Consider the following 17,860-nt stretch of genomic DNA (forward strand, 5'->3'; position numbering starts at 1 on the left):
ATGATGAACAAGTTTGTACTGTGCCTTATCTCACCAGATGGCCGATTTGTCAATTATTTCTGCATGGTTACAAAACTCCAAATTAAACTGCTTGACATGCAGCTTGTATATACGGAGGGTGAATGATGAGCATGATGATAATAAAGCATACCTGAATCATATCCTAACTGACGACAGGCAACACTTGCATCAGTGTTATCCCAGTAGTCATCACAAACAGTACCCCATGCACCAGCACTACTGCATACTTCAACACGTCCCTCACTGGTACTAGTACCACCCACGAGTCGAATAGAACCACTAGTGCATGCTAATCCATGACGTATTCTTGTCAAAAGAAAGGCTACTATCACCAAAATAGCTCCAGGTTTCATTACGAGTGTAGAAAGCGAACACAATAGACAGCATCTAGATCTAATCTATGATGATCCGGAAGTATAGTAGCAGGGCGGAGTGAAGTGAGCAATGAATCTGGTTGGAAAGAGACATTCCTGTACAGTACCGACAATCTGCAGACCTCAGTCTTGGCAAGAGAAAAACATAGCTGCAGGACATTTGACAGTTCTATTGTATTGGTTTTCGTAGAAGCCTCCTTCAAGAGAATTTGTACACTCGTCCCTCAGAATATCATAAGGTATAGATCTAGCTATTGTAGTAAGAGTGTACTGTATAGGATGGTCATGGGTTTTTCCCCGCCCGCATTAGTAATTGCTTGTAGATCTCATATCGTCTATACTCGATACTCTATCCCAGCTGAGTTTGGGACAAGAAAAACTGGAATAACTTTTTATAGGAATGTGGGATAAGAATGAAACTTTCACAGGTTCTTAGTCGCCAAAGTCCATCAAAATCTGTGAAATCTTGGGTCTCTCAGCTCTTGGGAACCCTGAGAACCGGGTTCTCCCTATAAACCCAATGGCATACCAAAATGACGTTTTATGACAGTTTATCTACGTCATAGTTTACATAAGCACATGTGGTCGAGAGCGCAAACTGATAATTCTTGTTTTAAAAAGCTAACAGAGCAAGATCTTCTGATAATGATGGCCTTTATGAAGACTAGTTGACTCCAGTAGCTGTTGTACTACTTATCAGCAACAGCAAGACTGTTTTAAGAGTAAAACAACACAGCCGCCATTCTTATATGAATATCATTAAAATACGTCATTTTTGTGACGTAGCTACATTTTTCAAATTCCACGCAGCTGCTTCCACTTCCGTCCCAAACTGAACTGGGATATAGTATATAACTGGAAATGATTTTGCTGTGATTTTAATTTTACTAGATTATATGAATTTTGCAAAAATTTAGATAACACATAATTACATGCCACATTCAATAATACATGACACAGCCTTGTTACGTAAAAATTAAATCACAAGACAATTTTAAAACACAAAAATTTTCTACCACATACTTGTCCTGATATATATACAGCAATAATTAAAAAGTGACCTGCCCACATCAGCCCCTGTGAAAGATGAAACAAGGCATTTAAATCTAATTGGAGTGGCTTAAATGAGCCTAAACCATGCATGCCTAAACTAAAAAAGTTACATCAATTTTTTCTTACATAGCTCGCAGCCCAATCTATTCTCACTTATCACTAACACTGCAAGGGCTCTCAACCATTTTGTTCCTATTCAATGCAATCAATAATGATAGAGAAACTCCACCAGTGCCAGAATCAACACACTCAGTCATGGTATCTTTTTATTGTTGCTTCAAGGTGTGTTTGACCATAGTACCCTATTGTGGTAAGTGTCACGAGGACTAGTCTTGCGTAGTCACGTAGCTAGACCCATCTCCCTTTTGACATTTGACGGGGTGGAGAGTCTGGCTATGCGAGACTACACGAGGACAGATAGAATTTAAACTTCCCATATTTTGAATTTAGTAGCCATGCGCAAAGCAAATTTTGGCATAATGAAGTCATTATGAACAAGATCCAGTTTCTTGGTGGAACAATTGTTATACTAGTCTTGATTCTTTTGACTTGTATGATGAGAGTGACATATGGAGGGCTAGTTTGGAACATGTACATTGAATAGCATTAGAGCTATGAACTGGTTTTAGGCTAATCAGTATTATTGGTTAGAGAACTTCATCAATTTAAGTCAGAATCAGCTCAAAATTTCTAGACTAGCCTGCATGCATTAGAACTTTATCCTAGCATGAAATTCTCTGTACCGTATATCGGGATATTTTTGTGGGGTCAAATTTTCGTGATTTGGAGTGGTTCAGATTTTTTTGGGTTAAATTTTTGTGATAACTGTATTATAAGAGCCTTTGGCTTTAGCCTGGTGAGCTTTCTCTACCTCTCTCTCGACAGCTTTAATCGTTTTTGAAGGTAAGCCAAGTGTACTTTCATTCAAAGTTTTTTTGGAAGCGGCTTGAAGTATTTCTCCATTTTATTGCAAGCACGTGGAGTACAGGACATGCCTATACCGAATATATGATAAATTTTTGTGCGTTAAGTTTTCGTGAAAGTGTCGTGGACACAAAAAACACAAAAATAAGACCCCATGAAAATATCCCGCTATATGGTACTTATAGTCCATTGTCTTTTGCCTTTCTGGCAACTTTAACTTTATCTAAATCAATCAGCTACACAACATAAAAACATGTATTTAATAAAATCTATTAAAATTGGCAAAGTCATTTTGTCAAAATTAATTATAGAGCAACTGGTATAAACAATTAACTGATTAGTCAGAATTTCCTACAAAGCATTCTAAGTGAGCTAAACAGCATACTTCATAAACTGACAAGCACTACAATGCAGCTAGTACATGGCATCAAAATTCAAATTTTTATAAAAAACTAGAATGCATGTCATGATCAAACAAATTTATAAAAATGAAGAATTCTCTCCTTGTCATTTTGTCAAAATTCAGCACTTTTGTCTAATATTTGAATAACTTAAAAAGTTAGTAAAAAATCCAATTTTGACCGGGATGAGCTCAAACTTGCTACACAACATATAGACATGCATGAGATAAAATTAAAAGTTGAGTATTCTCTCTTAGTCATTTTTGGCAAAATTTTTCCACACATGCTTGGAATAATTTCGGAGCAACTTTAGAATTCATCACAATTAATTGGAATCCCATAGATATTACTAAACATAATCATAAAAAAACCTTCTCCTAGCAATGTTTGAAAAAACATCCTGTACAATTTTGTAGTATTTTGAACTTTTAAAATCCACTAACAAGAACCTGCATGAACACTATGCCAAAATTATGGCTTCAATAGTAAATTTTTGTTTGATACTTGCTATTTTTTATTTTTTCCAGGTTCTAATCAAGCCTGCAATTGAAGGACTACATGGAGGTTTACTGTCAATCATTAGAGAAGGTGGTAGTAACCTAATTCAGTGTAGGGCAAAGACAACTCTTTTGTTTGGCAAGAGCTCTACTGAGAAATAACCAAATTCTAGTAATGGATGAAAGTAGGATAATTTAAGCATATGCTGTATCATTTTTATTGCATTTGATTTAGAACTGATTCTATCATTCAAGAAGTAATTCGTGAGCAGTTTAGTGAATGTACTATACTGACTGTTGCACATCGCCTGAATACTGTAATGGATTATGATAAAATCATGTGTGCTTGTTAATGCAGTCTCATTCCCAATAGGTACTTGAATAAAAATTTGGGGTAATTTTGAGGCCATTTTTTGGGAAAAACCATGGGCTATAGCTTTGGGTATTTTATTTTTCAGATTTTTGGCATTTTTTTAAAATGGCCCTAACTTAAAAAATAAAAGTCAGAATCAGCTCAAACTTTCTACATAGCATAAAGACATCAATATGCATCAGAAAATGTAATAAAATTTGGAACCATTTTTTGAAAAAAACATGGGCTATAGTACAGGGTATTTTAGAATTTTGGCAAATTGTTTTATATAAAATGGCCATAACTAGAAAAAAATTAAGTTTAAATCAGCTCAAACTTTTTACACAGCATATAATGAAATCAATATGTGTCAAAAATGTAATCAAAATTTAGGTTGATTTTTGAGCCATTTTTCAAAAAAACTATGGATATTTTTCAAAAAATTGGCTTATACTGTGAAACTCATTATTGATGTTGGAATCAGTTCAAAATTTCTACATAGCATAAGGACATCAATGTGCATCAGACAGTGTAATGAAAAAGTCTACTTAGCACACATATCTTCTATTAATACTGCAGAGAACCTAGTCTTGCCCCGCCCCTTCGCTACCTGCGGAGGAAGGGTCTGGAGACACTGATGCAAAAAGTGTGTTGAGTGTCTCCAGACCCTTCCTCAGCAGGTAGCAAAGGGGCAGGGCGAGACTACAGAGAACCTGGCTTTTACCAAGTGGAAACTGGAAAAAGCTCTTTGCAATGATCAGCTGCTCTAATGTAAATTATTTTAAAGGATAGAACACAGATAACCATGATAACCATGATAACCAGTTATCTGACAGTACATTTTCTAAATGATCCCCCTATTACTGGCCACATATGTTAGACTAGCCATTTTCTGGCAGGTTGAACTTAGTACTCTTAATTTTAATTTTATTGATAATTTATAATCTGACAGTTCTTAGCATGACGATATCAGTTAAATGATCATGTCAGCAAAAAGATTTGTTTGTGCTCACAAGGAGTCAATCTTAAGACTGCTATTTCTTGATATTTAAAATTATGCTTTAGATCTATCACTACTTCTTAACTATAAAAACAAAAAGTCTTCTGTAAAAATTAATTATTTAAAATGGCACTTTTAATTGATATAGACTAGATCTAGATGTACACAAAAATTTTTAAGAGCAAAATTTAGTATGCAATGTTACCACCTATCTATTCAGAGCTATGCCACAGAGTTAGATCCATCACAAAATAATTATTATAATAAGAACATTAGACAAAGAAATAAATTTACTTCTAGTATGTAGGAGATGGTTTTTTTGGAGCATTAAATGAGACGGGAATGAGTGGCAATGGTTTTTGTATAATTATTTGTAGAAAACATCTGCTGTTGCTTGATAGTGTGGATAATTCAGCACATACTCAAAGATTAATGGCAATAATGATGGAATAAAAGTTGAAGACTATAATTTACTTCTGCTTTCTCATGCACTTGTCTACTTATATTATAAAAGTATAAGTGGAATGCCTGCTCCTTTCAATGTTTACTTTCTAACACTTAAACATATAATCTGATAATTCTTTTAAGACTTATCTATTTGTTGAATTTAATCACAGATGCAATTAAATAGCATTAGGAGGTAGCTAATGTAGCTTAATTTGTCTGATATAAAAAAACTACAGTTGCAAATATCAACCAATGAAACAGGTGTGTTTCAATGCTTCATGCTGTGTATAATGTTCCTGTCCTTTTAATTTCTCTCCTGTGACTGGTTCTATCACTTTCTCAAACATTCAGTATAACAGACCTAGAATGCTTCCTTAAATTAATTTCAAATTAAATTCAATTTTTATTTGGCCTCTTATTTAATGATGTATTTTGTTTTAAATGTTTTCAATGCATTTTTTAAATAAAAAAGACTAGAGCTAGATCTGCTGCATTTTTGTAACAAGAAATTTTGATTTAGAAATCTATTAGCTGTTAGTCATTTACTTTTTGCTCATAGGAAATAATTTTAAGTTCACTGACTGCTAAGGTGTGTTAATTAACTGTCAATATAAATTTATCTGGACAGTCATTGCCTAACGCCTAACATATGCTATGCAAATCATGTTAAATGCAACAATTTTTGCAACTAGATCTAGTGCATGTTGGGCCTATGTTCTAATACTTAATTTACTGCATTGGCAGGCTTGTTTAATTATCATTAAGCAGCACAAAATATAAAAATAGAAAAGTTTGCACAAAACTATAAAGTTTTAAAAAGTTTTACGTTTATTAATTATTTGGTTGGTGACTCTGAAATGTTGCTAAATAGAAGAATGACTGGTCTTCTGCTTGTATCAGGCTTTGACTTCTTTTTACTTGAAGCAACACAACAAATAACGCAGCAGACTATATAAACTATCATTGGTATTAAAATACCACCAACTGTACCTTCAATAGCACTAATATCTAAAAAATTAAGTATCTGTAATAATTAATGTCAATGTCTAAATATTTTTTACTATGATCATTTTCTGTAGGAGTAGTATCATTAATATTACAGTGTCCTAGTGTAGCAGTATTGGTGTATGATGAAGAATACGCTATTTATAACAATCAAAATATCAATGAAGTGAAATTAACCAAAACTTACAACAAGAAACAGTTACATCCTCAGAATGTGAGCATGATGTAATACTGGAGCTGGGACAAGAATTCCTTGAATTGAAGCAGGTACTTGATGAACTACTTGAAAAATATCTAGACCATATTGGCTGACTAGAACTACCAGGACTATAATAAAAGTAACTTATGACATTAAAGCAAGAATATGACACCTTACAGTGACAAATGATCATATCTTGAATAATAAGAATATCCCAACTGCTTGCACACAGTCCTGGCATCAGTTGAACTAAATCCATCATCACATATTGTCCCCCACCGTCCATTACAATACACTTCCACACGTCCTTCATTAGAATAAGCTCCTCCTTGAAGACGTATCATACCAGAGTAGGGGTTACTGTTCCAGATTCTATTAGTATCTGTTGATGTAAAAAATAACATAAATAAAGTCAAAATTCTTACAGCAGTAAACAGTAGCATCATATTGGTTAGTATTAGTGCATCCACTATCAATGTAAGTAGAAAAGGAACATTGTAATAATGTCAGGTAGTTCCTATTAACACAGCTAACATCATCAACTATCATTTGGTTATAGTCAGTTCCATAGTAAACATTTCCAGCTCTAGAGTAGCTTGAAGCTCCAGTGTATCCCAACTGATGACAAATGACATTAGCTTCAGCTGAACCATAATAATAATCATCACAGATATTACCCCATCTGCTGTTGTAATAAAGTTGAACAATGCCATAATAGTAAGAAGGTGAGGAGACTCCATTACGATAAAAAATTATTGTACCAGTACTTGGAGAACTTGAAGCTACAAAAAATACGCTCATTCTTAAAGTTAACTCAAACTAACCTATTAATCCGGCACATGTAGCTGCACTTGAAGTATATCTTGTGCTGGAATATCTTTCTCCTACAAACAGGATATTTTTATTTTATAGTTGAATGTACTAACTGCATGTAATAGAGACATCATTATAGTGAGTGCAACTTGAAACAGAACTGGATGGGCAACTGTTACTTCTACCAAAACACACATCACTTGATGTACTGTACATATTAACACTCCATATTGGCTGACTGTAATTACTATATCTATAAAGTATGTATTAGCAGTTCACTTCACAGTAACATAATAACTTACGATGATATGTAACTAATTGAATCATAGGCATCATATCCCAGTTGCTTGCAAATGGTGTTAGCATCAGTAGTTCCAAACCCAGTACTGCATATTGTCCCCCACTGTCCATTACAATACACTTCCACACGTCCTTCATTAGAATAAGCTCCTCCTTGAAGACGTATCATACCAGGGAATGGATTACTGTTCCAGATTCTAGTAGTATCTGTACAATGCAATTACATAAAAGTTTAAACCATCATATCTTACAGCAGGAGACAGTAGCATCATAACTGTTACTATTAGTACAGCCACTATCAATATAAGTAGAATAGGAACATTGAGCAATAGATAAATAGCCACTACTGGCACAGTTAACATCATCCCATTTCATGGAAAGGTAATCTGTACCATAACTACAGAAACAGTATTTATATATAATGTTTAGTGGCCAGTACACACCTGACAAGTCCAGCTCTTGAGTTGCTTGAAGCTCCAGTGTATCCCAACTGATGACAAATGACATTAGCTTCAGCTGAACCATAATAGGAATCATCACAGATATTACCCCATCCATTATAATATATTCTAACTGTTCCATAGTAATAAGAAGTTGATGATACATTATAACGAGAAAGAATTATGGCTCCATTAGCAGGATTACTAAGCACAACATCTATAAAAAAATTAAAAATCCTTTAAAATAATTATAGCTACAACTTACTTGAACAGGTTGAAGAAGTTACAGTTTGACGAGATAAGAAGGAGTACTCTCCTACAAATGAATCACAATAAACAGTAACTTGGTTATGGTACTCTTACTGCAACTGATTGTAACATCATTACTATGAGAACAAGTAGTCACTGAAGAGGATGGACAAGCGTTGCTAGTACCATAACACCTATCACTTGATGTACTGTACATATTAGTACTCCATATTGGCTGAGTAGAAATACCACTGGAACTAAAATTTTGTAAATTAAATTTTAATACAATTATCAAATATACTAACATTGACAAGTGATTATATCTGTAATATCTGTCATATCCCAGTTGCTTGCAAATGGTGTTAGCATCAGTAGTTCCAAACCCAGTACTGCATATTGTCCCCCACTGTCCATTACAATACACTTCCACACGTCCTTCATTAGAATAAGCTCCTCCTTGAAGACGTATCATACCAGGGAATGGATTACTGTTCCAGATTCTATTAATATCTGATGTATGTATTAATGTAAAACTTTAAACAATAATTATTAATCTATCTTACAGCAAGAGACAGTGGCATCATAACTGTTACTATTAGTACAGCCACTATCAATAGAAGTAGAGTAGGAGCATTGAGCTATAGATAAATAGCTGCTACTGACACAGTTAACATCATCCCATTTCATAGAAAGGTAGTCTGTACCATAACTACAGAAACAGTATTTATATATAATGTTTAGTTACTAGTACACACCTGACAAGTCCAGCTCTTGAGTAGCTTGAAGCTCCAGTGTATCCCAACTGATGACAAATGACATTAGCTTCAGCTGAACCATAATAGGAATCATCACAGATATTACCCCATCCATTATAATAAACTCTAACTGTTCCATAGTAATAAGAGGTTGATGGTGTATTACTACGAGAAAGAATCAGAGCTCCATTTGCAGAATTACCTAAAAGACCTAAATTTTGAATGCAAGGCTCATTATTGATTAATGCAATAAAATTGACTTGAACAAGTTGAAGAAGTTACAGTTTGACGAGATGAGGAGGAGTACTCTCCTACAAATGAATCACAATAAACAGTTACTTGGATATGGGTACTCTTACTGCAACTGATTGTAACATCATTACTATGAGAACAAGTAGTCACTGAAGAGGATGGACAAGTGTTTCTAGTACCATAACACCTATCACTTGATGTACTGTACATATTAGTACTCCATATTGGCTGACTAGAGCTACCACTGGATCTAAAATAATGAAATTTAAATTTTAATATAATCATCAGGTATATACTAACATTGACAGGTGATTATATCTGTAATAGCTGTCATATCCCAGTTGCTTGCAAATGGTGTTAGCATCAGTAGTTCCAAACCCAGTACTGCATATTGTCCCCCACTGTCCATTACAATACACTTCCACACGTCCTTCGTTAGAATAAGCTCCTCCTTGAAGACGTATCATACCAGGAAATGGATTACTGTTCCAGATTCTAGTAGTATCTGTACAATGTAATAAAGTAAAATTGTATGCAATTATTATCTTACAGCAGTAGACAGTAGCATCATAACTGTTACTATTAGTACAGCCACTATCAATGGAAGTAGAGTAGGAACATTGAGCAATAGATAAATAGCTGCTACTGGCACAATTAACATCATCCCATTTCATAAAGAGGTAGTCTGTGCCGTAGCTACAGAAACAGCATTTATATTTTTATAAGTGACCAGTACACACCTGACAAGTCCAGCTCTTGAGTAGCTTGAAGCTCCAGTGTATCCCAACTGATGACAAATGACATTAGCTTCAACTGAATTATAATAATAATCATCACAGATATTACCCCATCCATTATAATATACTCTAACTGTTCCATAGTAATAAGAGGTTGATGTTATATTATAACGAGAGAGAATTAGGGCTCCATTGGTAGCAGCTACATAGTTGTACATAACATCATCAATGGTGTTAAAATTCATGACAAGAATAACATCATATTTTGACTATTGACCACTCTCATTATGAAAATTATTTTGGAACACAGGTATTATTGAATACTCTAACATACAACTAAAATTCTAAAGCCAATAGTGATGGCTAAAATATGAAGAAAACAGCTAACTCAGCAGCTATAATTGTGACAATTAAGCCATGTAGAATTCTCATCAACAAGAGTGTGCAATTTAAGTTAATGTCGGAAAGACTATATTTTTAAGCTACTTCTGATCATTATTGGCCACTTAAGATTATGTCCATGACTTTTACCTTGTGATATTTTATCCAATGCAAAAAGTCAGATGAATTGGAAAACTCAATCAAATTTTGGCTAGCATTCAAAGAAAGCTCATGGAAGTTTGAATACATTCTGTACTATAATGATCAATCACAACAAACTGTAGTTTAATTAATATGGAAATTAAGAAACTAATAAAAAATGGAATGCTGGAGCAAATCTATGGTCTACATTTTTTCTTTAAATCACTCTTGATCTGCAGTAGCATACTATATAAAGTAATTGTCAGACATTGTATGATGAATCCAATGTTTATCTACTATACATTTGCATCTATTTTGATAAATTTTATTCATTTGTCATAGTCTATTACTTCTCTACTTTCATGTCTTACTTGATTTGAAAATAAGAGCCATAAAAATTTATCAACAAAAAAGTAAAGTTGGCTATAATTCAAAAAAAGCATTACAACCCTATCAATTGTTGCCAACATTTAACTGCCTAATGAAACTGTCAAAAAATTAAATCTCAATTTTTTACTTGAATTTGTGTACCACACCTACAAGGTGCAGAATATTGATGTGCATGCATCAAAAGTTTTTGAACAATTTCTCACATTCTTACCAGTGCATCTTACTCCAGCATCTTCACCATGATAACAGTCGTGATTGGTAGTGTGAATGCAGCTTGTAAGAGTGGATTCAGTTCCAGTACACTCTACATCATCCATGACAATACTACCTGTTCCTTGTCCAAAGTAAGCATTACTGAAAGCAGTTCCTGAAAGAAAAATGGTATACCAAGAATTTGAATAAAAGTAATAGAAACTTTTTACCACTTTAAATGGTGTTTTTCTAAAATTTGAAAAATCATGCACTTACCTAATTATCAAAATTATTATAGCAAATGTCATTTAGGATTAGTGTTTTTGAGAGGTGTGCTGTAATTACGTAAGTTTCATTGCTTAAAAGTTACATTTATATGCAGCTATGCACCTTTCTAAATAAAACTCTCTTATAAACATTTCATAACTGTTGCTATCTACACAATGCGCTACCTGAGACAAGTAATTATTTTTAAAGAGGTGCATGTGTTAATTGGCCCGGTCAGAGACATTATATAGCCTAAAATGTTGTACATTATTTCAGAACTTTAGAACTTTGATTTGTAAAAGCATCTAAAACATGAAACATTGTAAATATTGCACAAGGTGATTCATTGGCAAGAAATTACAGGCAGTGGACAGTTTTATAAAGAAATTGCCAGTGTAAAAATCATGTATTATGGTTCTAAGCATGCATACTCAATAAAAGGTGACAAAATTGGTAAAATTTGCAAAATTATATGTACTACAAAATGAAGTCATCAATATTACTACTCTCATCAATTATTGGTGAGAGTAGTATGGACAATAACATGGTATTGGTGACCAATACCATGTTATTTTCCATACTTGGTATATTACTTTGCATCATTGGAGTTGGAACAGGATGCAACTGCACCCCCAATAATTGGAAGAGAGAGTAATTGGTCAACAGTCTGAATGTTATTATCACATAAACAATGCGGTATGTGAGAACACAAAAAATTTTTTCATCAAAGTACATTTTTTTCTACTCCATGCACTGCATGAGCATATCACAACTGAGGTGCTACTTATGTAGGTTTTACTGCGAATAACTACCCTGTGCTTTCAGAGTCTTATGCAAGCATAACAAATAAAGAACAAGTACATCTTTCTACATGCAATAATGCATCTGTTTAAGGACTAAAACCTAATCACAATAACACGCTGCTGCCATGTTAGTAAAATGACTATAGATATCACCCAAGGGCAATGCACATACTAATAGTTTAGTGCATGAATATAGTGTACCATCAATGAAAGTCTCATGAGAACCTGTAACTTAAATAACACATTGATTGTTGAACTGAAACTTGATTAATGGATAATAGCTTTTGTATAAACAAGTTTCTAGTTACATCTAGTGTTCAACTTTCTTCTTAATAACTAACTGGCTATAGATATATTGCCAATGACAAGCTAGAGTAAATTTCCACACAACTATAGATCTAGTCATAAACAGCTCAATTATTTAATAGTAGTACACATGCATGTTCTTATAACAGTACTATAGTGGTTTTCTTATTTTGAGCGGACTACCCTATTACCTGTTAGTACAAAACATTTATTAATTTTAGAAGATTTTAGTAACTGGTAAGAAAAATGGCAAGTTTACCAATGTCTATGACAAATTATGGCAAATTCACTAACAATCTGAATTTGTTCACTAAAACACTAATAGATATATTATGCTGGAATATAATCACAGTTTAACAGGGTTTTGAAGATAATCATTGGCTTTGCCTTAATAAAACTTGTTCATCATTCATGACGTTAATTTAAAATCATAAAAAATTTGAGATTGAACAGTATTGAAATTGCACAAAAAAATTAGAAACATGACCAATTTCAGCTCTGATACCGTATAGCTAAGAGAAAATTTGGTAAATTTGGTGCTTTGATAGTAAAATAAAATCCACCATTATGAACCATTGAGCGGCACATCATATGCATGGTCATAAATTCACCAAAACTATAACCTGCCACTCACTAAAAATTTAGCAATTCCCCAAACTATTTTCCTCCATCCAATTAAAATCTAGTACCATGCAGGTTTTATTAGGCAATATAAAAAATTATTAATTAATATCAAATCTTTTCTTAACTTTACATGAATTTCATGGATTATGAAAGAATTTATAATGTGTCTTGTCTCACAAGATGGTTGACTGATGTGTCAATTAATCCTCGTTAAAAATTCTAAATTATGTATACTGCTTGACATGCAGCTTGCACCGTAACCGAGTGTGAATGATGAGCATGAACTAATAAGCATACCTGAATCGTATCCTAACTGACGACAGGTAACACTTGCATCAGTGTTATCCCAGAAGTCATCACAAACCGTGCCCCATGCACCACTACTGCATACTTCAACACGTCCCTCACTGGTACTAGTACCACCAACGAGTCGAATAGAACCACTAGTGCATGCTAATCCACGATGTATTCTCGTCAAAAGAAAGGTAGTTGCTAGCACCAGTATAGTTCCAGGTTTCATTACGAGTGTATGTACGAGGTACATGAGAAAGCGAACTTATTTATGACACCATGTCCGGAAGTGTGTTGTACGTATCCGGAAGTAAGGCCCGCCGGGCGGAGCGAAGAAGCAATGAATCTGATCGGAACCTTTTCTCTTCATATTGACAGTTCCATTGTTTTGTACTGGTTGTCGTAGAAGCCTCCTTTAGAAGAATTTGTACACTCATCCCTCAGAATATCATGAGGTAGGCAGGTAGCTACTGTAGAGTTTTAACTGTTGATGGATCCCGGGCTTTTCCCCTCCGTACATGCCCGCATCAGCATTGTTTGTAAATCTGGAAATTTTTGCTGTAATTTTAATTTTACTGGATGATTAGAATTTCTAAAAATAGATAACACCTATAATTACATGCCCCATTTAATAATACATGACTCAGTCTTATTACGGAAAAATTAAATCACAGTGGCACAATTAAAAGAAAAACAAATTTCCTACCACATAATTGTCACGATTTATGGTATCAAGAATCCATTATTATTGCACATTAATTATATTGTAATAACTAAAGAGCCGACTGCTCACATCAGCCCCGGTAAAAGATGGAACAAAGAATCTAGTCTGATTAGGGTGGCCTAAACAAGCCTAAACCATACCTAAACTAAAAAAAGTTACATAATTTTTCTTACATAGCTCGTAGCCCAATATATTCTCACTTATCACTAACACTGCAAGGGCTCTCAACCAATCATTTTTATTCAGTGTAATCAATAATGATATGGAAACTCCACCAGTACCAGAACCAACACATTCAGCCTTGGTATCTTTTATTGTTGTGGTGTGATTGACCATAGTACCCTATGCGTGGTAAGTTTTATAAGGACTGATAGATCTTAAATTTTCTAAATTTTAAATTCAGTAGCCATGCATGCAATATCTATGCATACATGAAGCAAAATTTTGATAGAATGAAGTCATTATGAACAGGATCCAGTTTTTTTGGTGGAACAATTTTGTTATAATCTTGTAATCTTGATCCTTTGACTTGTATGAATACCGTATAGCGCTTTAATTTTGCAGAGCTAAAATTTCGCGGATTGATAAAAATCAATTTTTTGCGGAAATAACTTTTGCGGGTTCACAATGATTGTGCCACACCTTCAATGGCAATTGAAATTTTAGCAGATCTTTAATTTCATGGTTTCATGCTAACCGCGAAAATAGCGAAAGTTTAGCTCCTCGAAAATAAAGCGCTATACGGTATGGGTGAACTGTTTTTAGGCTAATCAGTATTATTAGTTAGAGAAATTTACCAATTTCAGTCAGAATGAGCTCAAAATTTCTACACTAGCTCTACATAAGAAAATATGCATGCATTAGAATTTTCTCCTAGCCATTTTGATGAAATGTTCTGTACTTATAGCCCATTCCCATTGTTTTTTGTGTTTCGGGCATGATTAAATTCTAATTTTAATCTGAATCAATCAGCTTCACAACATGAGAACATGTATTATTAAAACTTGAAATTTAGTTAAAATGACAGATTCTTTTTAAGCCATTCTGACATCTTCTGTCAAATTATGGAGCAGCTGGTATAAACAATCAAGTGATCAGTCAGAATTTCCCACAAAGCATGCTAAGTGCATGCTTCATAAACTGACAAGCACTACAATACAGCTACTGCTAGAAATCTGGAATCAGCTTTACAACATAAGAACATGTCATGATGTATCAGACAAAAATTATCAAAATAAAGAATTGTCTCATAGTCATTTTTGTCAAAATTCAGCTAAAGACCCCATACTATAATAGCACAGGAACTTTGGTCAAATTTTGAGTAACTTAAAAGTTTGTAAAAAATTCAATTTGATCGAAATCAGCTCAAATTTGCTACACAACATAAGAACATGTATAAGTATCAGAAAATGGAGAATTCTCTCGTAGTCAATTCTGTGGAATTTGGCGAAAGACTTTATTAGTACAGGACTTTGATTTAATTTTTTGAGTATGAGTAATTTTGTTAAAAAACCATTTTGATACTAATTGATAGGAATGAACTCAAACTTGCTACACAACCTAAAAGCATGTATATAAAAAAGTTATAAGCATGGAGAATTCTCTCTTACTCATTTTTGGTGAAATTTAGTTTACTCTATATTGCATGAACTTTAGTCTAATTTTGAGTAACTTAAAATATTTATTAAAAATTCAATTTTTAGCCTAAACATGCTACACAACATAATGTGTACAAGACAAAAATTTATTATAAAATAAGAATTCTCTGTAGTGATTTTTTGGGAAATTTGGTCACAAGGACTTTGGAATACCTTTTAAAATTCATAAAAAATCTAATTTTGACTGGAATGTCTATGAGACAAAATTATAAAATGTTGGAGTATTTTCTTTTAGTTGTTTTTAGCGAAATTTTGCTAAATGAAATAGTAAAATGTCTTGGAATAATTTTGTAGCACCTTTAAAAATTTAGTTTTTATTAGAATCAGCTTAAAATTCTCATACAGCACATAACATTAATACACACAAAACAAGCGTAACAGGGTAAAAAATATTCCTATAATTGATTTCACCACCTTGCAAGTACAACTTGGTCATTATTAAGACTTATAGAGGTTCTCTCTACCTTATAATGCTTCTAGAGAAGTCTTTAGACAGTATCTCTATGTTCTCTTGCTGTTAGAAAGCTCTTAACTTTGTCCCATGTGTAAGCCGCCATTTTGTTTGCCGTGACCACACCCACTCACGTAAAGGAGCGTGGGCGGGTGGTTGCTAAGGCTTGTTATTTCTCCAATACAACATGTATAGAAGAAATGTAAGTGTGGACATACAAATAAATAAATATATATATATAGATAGCGCGACGGTGAAATCAATTATAGGAACGACCTGGGGGCTACGCCCCCAGGTCGTTAAAAATTGTATGTTAAAATGACACATTTTTGGTGTCCCAAATTATAACACATAAAAAGTATGTGATTTTAGCACAAAAGTGTGTTATAACTGTTATTTAAACACGGAATGGTGTGTTATATAGTGAATATAGCACACGTAGGAAATTTAGAACAAAATTCCATGTTAATTTGACACATGCTTTTTTGTGTGTAGTCTATGTAGATTTATTACAAAAGAATTAAAAAATTTCTTGCAATTTTTGAAAATACCTTTAGAATTTTGAACTTTTAAAATTCACTAACAAGAAACTGCATGAGCACTATGCCAAAATCCCGGGCTGGAAAGATACTGGCTTCAATAGTAAATTTTTGCTTACCACTTGCTATTATTATTTTTAATTTTTTTTCAGGTTTAAATGAAGTCTACAATTAAAGGACTAGATAAAGGTTTATTGTCAATCATCAGAGAAGGTGGTAGTCTTGAGTGTAGGGCAAAGACGACTCTTTTGATTGGCAAGAGCTCTACTGAGAAAGAACCCGATTCTAGTACTGGATGAAGCTACAGCTAATAATTTCAAATCATTTTTAATGCAATTGATTTAGACTGATTATGTCATTTAAGAAGTAATTTGTGAGCAGTTTAGTGAATGTACTATGCTGATGGTTGCACAATCAGACTGACCCAATGAATCACTATAATAAACTAGGAAACATTGCATGTATGATTCAGGAAAGCTAGGAAGTTAGCAAGCAGATTAATTTAATGGTATAGATCTATTTGTATAATTTTTATTAAATATTATGGAATGATTACATGATTTATTAATGATTGCTCTCATGCTGAAGCAACCATTGTTTGATAGTTGTCCCTCCACTGCTGTAATGCCCGAGTGATCCATCAGAACGAATGACACGGTGGCATGGAAGAATCAGCGAAAGTTTGTTATTTTTCATGACTTGCCCAACTGCTCTAGCAGCTCCTTCACTACCAGTAAGAGTTGCTACTTCACCATAAGAGATAGTTTGACCAGGAAGTATTCTTTCAAGACATTTCCAAACTTTACTAGCAAATTGGCCTGTATTAAGTGTATGAGTATATATATAAGGTTATACTTATAGCCTTGAGCTAACCTTCGTGTGATCTGTCTAGTACAGGAAATGTTTCCTTTTTGTTTAAAAAGCTAAAGTCTCCTTCAAAATACTTAGCTAACCAATTGACACATGATTTCAGATTGATCTTTATGTCAGGTGAACATTCAAGAGCCTCTATTTGTTTATCAACTTCTTTTTCTTTCTCATCTGCTCCTTTTTCAATGAGCAAATCGATCCTATATATACCTTTTGAGTTAGCTTCAATCCTTATTGGACAAAGACAAGACCAATAAAGAAGAGTCACAGACTGGGCAGGGAATTCGGCCATGGAACTCGAATGGAGGTGGGTCTGACTTTATCCAGTGTCTTATTCTAAAAAAAATCCCTAGATCAAGCAAAAATCCCTAAATCTAGGGAGAAATCCCTAAATATGGAGACAC

The 17,860-nt window shown here is 33.7% G+C and overlaps 2 protein-coding genes and 2 long non-coding RNA genes across 6 annotated transcripts in view; 2 read left to right on the forward strand and 2 right to left on the reverse strand.

Annotated features, from left to right (window-relative positions):
* The window catches only part of LOC100632004 (deleted in malignant brain tumors 1 protein-like), a 30,504-nt gene extending 19,407 nt beyond the window's left edge, over nucleotides 1-11,097 (reverse strand). For 2 of the 3 annotated variants that reach the window (XM_020000824.1, XM_020000825.1), the window contains exons 1-17: nucleotides 10,943-11,097; nucleotides 9,823-10,021; nucleotides 9,633-9,778; nucleotides 9,383-9,587; nucleotides 9,190-9,332; nucleotides 9,091-9,141; nucleotides 8,831-9,041; nucleotides 8,639-8,784; nucleotides 8,381-8,585; nucleotides 8,190-8,332; nucleotides 8,092-8,142; nucleotides 7,830-8,043; nucleotides 7,638-7,783; nucleotides 7,389-7,593; nucleotides 7,200-7,339; nucleotides 7,098-7,157; nucleotides 6,699-7,055 (exon numbers count right to left, since the gene is read on the reverse strand). In XM_020000824.1, coding sequence (XP_019856383.1) covers nucleotides 6,699-7,055; nucleotides 7,098-7,157; nucleotides 7,200-7,339; nucleotides 7,389-7,593; nucleotides 7,638-7,783; nucleotides 7,830-8,043; nucleotides 8,092-8,142; nucleotides 8,190-8,332; nucleotides 8,381-8,585; nucleotides 8,639-8,784; nucleotides 8,831-9,041; nucleotides 9,091-9,141; nucleotides 9,190-9,332; nucleotides 9,383-9,587; nucleotides 9,633-9,778; nucleotides 9,823-10,021; nucleotides 10,943-11,048 — 2,728 coding nt within the window. In that variant the 5' untranslated portion in view covers nucleotides 11,049-11,097. Of the gene's footprint in view, nucleotides 1-5,793; nucleotides 6,078-6,130; nucleotides 6,212-6,261; nucleotides 6,402-6,450; nucleotides 6,656-6,698; nucleotides 7,056-7,097; nucleotides 7,158-7,199; nucleotides 7,340-7,388; nucleotides 7,594-7,637; nucleotides 7,784-7,829; nucleotides 8,044-8,091; nucleotides 8,143-8,189; nucleotides 8,333-8,380; nucleotides 8,586-8,638; nucleotides 8,785-8,830; nucleotides 9,042-9,090; nucleotides 9,142-9,189; nucleotides 9,333-9,382; nucleotides 9,588-9,632; nucleotides 9,779-9,822; nucleotides 10,022-10,942 lie in introns of those variants that run through there. The other variant, XM_020000826.1, reaches the window with a different exon arrangement.
* LOC109584912 (uncharacterized) lies at nucleotides 151-3,689 on the forward strand. The gene is made up of 3 exons (XR_002186227.1): nucleotides 151-634; nucleotides 3,301-3,455; nucleotides 3,506-3,689. It is a non-coding gene; the product is annotated as an uncharacterized LOC109584912 (long non-coding RNA).
* Nucleotides 11,098-13,536: 2,439 nt separating the features above from the next.
* On the forward strand, nucleotides 13,537-16,976 carry LOC109584909 (uncharacterized). The gene is made up of 2 exons (XR_002186224.1): nucleotides 13,537-13,669; nucleotides 16,739-16,976. It is a non-coding gene; the product is annotated as an uncharacterized LOC109584909 (long non-coding RNA).
* Nucleotides 16,977-17,090: 114 nt separating this feature from the next.
* On the reverse strand, nucleotides 17,091-17,749 carry LOC105313997 (methylated-DNA--protein-cysteine methyltransferase-like). Its single transcript, XM_011407872.2, has 2 exons — nucleotides 17,460-17,749; nucleotides 17,091-17,404 (listed from the first exon to the last, which is right to left on the reverse strand). The coding sequence occupies exons 1-2, from the start codon at nucleotides 17,746-17,748 to the stop codon at nucleotides 17,151-17,153; spliced, it is 543 nt and encodes a 180-aa protein (XP_011406174.1). The 5' UTR covers nucleotide 17,749; the 3' UTR covers nucleotides 17,091-17,150.
* Nucleotides 17,750-17,860: the final 111 nt, after the last annotated feature.

Source organism: Amphimedon queenslandica, unplaced genomic scaffold (assembly GCF_000090795.2).
Source record: "Amphimedon queenslandica unplaced genomic scaffold, v1.1 AMPQUscaffold_13150, whole genome shotgun sequence".
Lineage (NCBI taxonomy): Eukaryota > Metazoa > Porifera > Demospongiae > Haplosclerida > Niphatidae > Amphimedon > Amphimedon queenslandica.